This window comes from Ananas comosus, linkage group 7, assembly GCF_001540865.1.
Source record: "Ananas comosus cultivar F153 linkage group 7, ASM154086v1, whole genome shotgun sequence".
Classification (NCBI taxonomy): domain Eukaryota; kingdom Viridiplantae; phylum Streptophyta; class Magnoliopsida; order Poales; family Bromeliaceae; genus Ananas; species Ananas comosus.
Window position 1 is genome coordinate 6,811,014 of NC_033627.1, and position 3,683 is coordinate 6,814,696.

General features: G+C 38.5%; 1 protein-coding gene across 1 annotated transcript in view; it reads right to left on the bottom strand.

Annotated features, from left to right (window-relative positions):
- The window catches only part of LOC109712432 (primary amine oxidase 1-like), a 12,150-nt gene extending 9,028 nt beyond the window's left edge, over positions 1-3,122 (bottom strand). Inside the window, exons 1-3 of the mRNA XM_020235992.1 lie at positions 2,294-3,122; positions 1,388-1,772; positions 1,139-1,252 (exon numbers count right to left, since the gene is read on the bottom strand). Coding sequence (XP_020091581.1) covers positions 1,139-1,252; positions 1,388-1,772; positions 2,294-3,045 — 1,251 coding nt within the window. The 5' untranslated portion in view covers positions 3,046-3,122. The remainder of the gene's footprint in view (positions 1-1,138; positions 1,253-1,387; positions 1,773-2,293) is intronic.

Consider the following 3,683-nt stretch of genomic DNA (forward strand, 5'->3'; position numbering starts at 1 on the left):
AATTATAAATAATTATAAATTATAAATTAATTAATTAATATTAAAATTATTAATTAGTTAATTATTAATAACTATAAATAATAAATTATTAATAATTAATAGTAATAATAAATTATTTAATTATAATTAATTAATAGTAAATAAATAATTAATTAATAATAAATTAATTAATTAAGAATAAATTAACGATAAATTAGTTAATTATAAATTAGTAAATTAATTAATTATTAATTAATAAATAAATAAATAAAGTAATTTTTAATAATTATAATTTAATTAATAATAATAATTAATAAACTAATAAATTATTTTATAGCTTAAACAATAAATATTGATTTAAATATATTAATTAAATTAATTAATTATTTAATACCCAAATTAAAATTATTTTTAAACTTTAATTAACCTTATTCTCACCTAGAAACAAGTTTGTTCCATAGGAAAGATGAAACAACAGTTCCAGCCTTATATCGGCTTATTCCAAAAATCTAAGAACTACTATTCTCGGGTACCAAACGCAGCGTTTGGGAACAAAAGAGGAAACAAGGGCTTATTCCCCCTTTGTTTCCTAACCAAACGCTTCCCAAATTGCTATTTGGGATTAAAGGGGGATAACCTCTTATCCGATCCTCCATTAACCCTAAACCAAACAGTGTTAAAAAACTATAAAAAAAAAAGGGGAAAACTTCAAAAACCCCCCTTGTGGTTTCAATTTTTTTCACTTTAGTACTCTGTGGTTTAAAATGTATCAAGTTAGTACCCTATGGTTTCTCACTTTATCACTTTAGTACCCTGTGGTTTAAAGTGTATCAAGTTAGTACCCTGTGGTTTTGCACTTTATCACTTTAGTATCCTGTGGTTTTAATTTTGTATCAAGTTAGTACCCTGTGATTTTTTAAATCACAAGGTACTAAAGTGATAAAGTGTGAAACCACAGGGTACTAAAGTGATAAAGTGCAAAGCCACAGGGTACTAATTTGATACACTTTAAACCACAGGGTACTAAAGTGATTAAGTGAGAAACCACGGGTAGTAACTTGATACACTTTAAACCATAGGGTACTAAAATGAAAAAGTGTGAAACCACAGGAGGGTTTTTGAAGTTTTCCCAAAAAAAAAAGAAAAAAAAAATTGTTACCCCAAATTTGATGGAGCCACTGGCCTTGAATTCCCAGTCCATCACATAATCGTAATTCCCCAGCGCAGCCACCATCCTCACAACCAAACTCACTTCCGGTCGCACCTCCCTTATCTGCAATTTCACCATCATCATAAACATAAAGCCCAAACCCATATATCAACCTACCGAAAAAAAATAAAAAGAGAAATCTAATTACTAAAAATACACATGCAGTTACTTTTAATCATATTGCCTTCATGCACTTACCACTCCTTCCGGTAACCCGAACTCCGTGTGCCGCCACGCAACGTCGCCGGCGTAGCGCTGGAACACGCAGAAAACGTTCTCAATTTTGATAGGCTTGCCATCCTGCCCGGCGTAGTACCCGTCCAAGAATGCCGCGCCGGCTGGGCAATCAGCCTCGGGCACGAGAGGGGAGGCCCACAGCCCGAACCCGAACTCGCCCTCGTCGAAGAACGTCCGGTAGTACCACTCGTCGACCGGGTCCATGTATGGCACGAACAGCTCCGACACAAACCCTCGGTAGAGGACGCGGCGGCATGCACACTTCTCACCATCGTAGACGGACGCGAGGGAGATGATGGCACCGGCGCGGACGTCGTAGCTCAGGTGGAACTCCCAGTTAGCCCACCTACATGAATTAAATTTTTAATTGAGCTTCAATGCTTTTAAAAGTACCGGATTATTCGCGCTTATAAATTTTCGGCTTTTGGATAAAGAAATGTGCGATTAAAATAATACCGGTCCTTTAAAATTGAGTGGATAATTTGTTGAATAGTATAATTTAACAAGTAAAAATGATCAAAAAAATTATATCTAATTGTTAAAAAATTACAAGCTTTAAAGAGTTTTGTGCTTTTAAAAATATCATAACAGGACTCTAGAAAATAATATTATAGTATTTTATATTCAATAATATGCTGTTTGGATCGCTCAAAATCTTCATACGATAGTTTATGCTACAAATTCCCTCAAGCGGAAAATAAGAGAAAATATAATAGTTTTCTTGGTTGATACCTTTTGCTTCGAGTTATAAATTTTTATTTTTCTCCCCAGATTTGTGCATAAATATCTAATAACTTGTTAGAAAATGGAAAAAAAAAAAAAAAAAAAAACAATTAGGCGTAGTAGCTAGCTTAGCTCCGTAGCTACCTGATAATGTTGCCGTTGATCTCGAACCCTGTCCCCTCCGGCTGGCCGACCGATCCCGACTTGGTGCGCCGCCGGTAGTCGGTCCCCTCCGCCTTGGGCACCGGCAGCTGCACCCGATCCCTATACTGGACGATCTGCATCTCATCCATATCCACCACAATCGTTATTCCCTCCAGCGGCCTCGCGTAGAAGTTCGCGGCCTCCCCCGCCACGAAGCACGGCACCTTCAGCACCCTCTTCCCTTTCTTCCGCTCTCCGAACCATCCCACAGAGAACGTGCTGCATATCACTTGGCTCAAATCCACTCCTCTCTTCGCAACCGACTCGATGAACGGCGTGTAGCTCATCGGTAAGCTCACGGCCGCCGCCTGCTCCGCGAGAGTGAAGATAGGGTACCCGATGCCTCCGTATGTAGAATCGGAGATGATTTTGCTATTGGTTATATCGACGTAGATTTCGCGAGTCTCTTTCCCGGCGCGGGCGACGACGAAGGCTCGACGGGGCGGTCGCGGAGCGGCGGTGGGGTTGGATAGGAAGGAGAGGAGCTGGGGCTTGTCGGGTTCGTCGAGGCCGACGTAGTGGAAGGAGAGGGGGCCGGAGGAGGAGCCGAGAGGGGACGCAAGGATTACGCGGCGGATGGCGGTGATTTCGTCGGGGGTGAGGGAGTCGAGAGGGTGAGGAGAGGTTGAGATTAATGAGCACGAGGTAGAGAAGAGTGAGAGGAGGAGCGCCGAGAAGATCAAGGGGAACATTTTGGGGATGAATTAAAAGGTAACTCTGCTGCTGGAGTGAAGAGAAAAGCTGCACATGCTTCTTATGCCAATGATTCAAAAGCCGGCCGATTCGGTACTTGCGACGGTGATCCAATCGATAAAATAGTTGGATTTAATATTTGGAAAAACTTCAATTAAAAAAAATCATGTGATTTGACATTTTTTCACTCCTATACTTTATACTTTAGAGTGTATCGAGTTAATACTATGTGGTTCCGCACTTTCTTACTTTAATACCCTGTGGTTTAAAGTGTATCACGTTAGTGTTATGTGGTTTCATTTTTTTATCAAGTTAGTACCCTGGGTTTTCATTTTTTTTTTATTATTCATTTTGGGATATTTTTTTTGTTAAATCAGTGACACAGTTATAGTTAAAGAGTACTAAAATGAATATTCAATAAATCTAGATAGGATATCTGAAATTTTTTGTATATAATTTAACGAAATATTAAATCACAGGGTACTAAAATGAGAAAATGCGAAACCACAGAGTACTAACTTGAAACACTTTAAACCACAGGGTATTAGAGTGAGAAAGTGCGAAATCACAGAGTACTAACTTGATACATTTTAAATCATAGGGTACTAAAATGAAAATGTATGAAACCACATGGGGG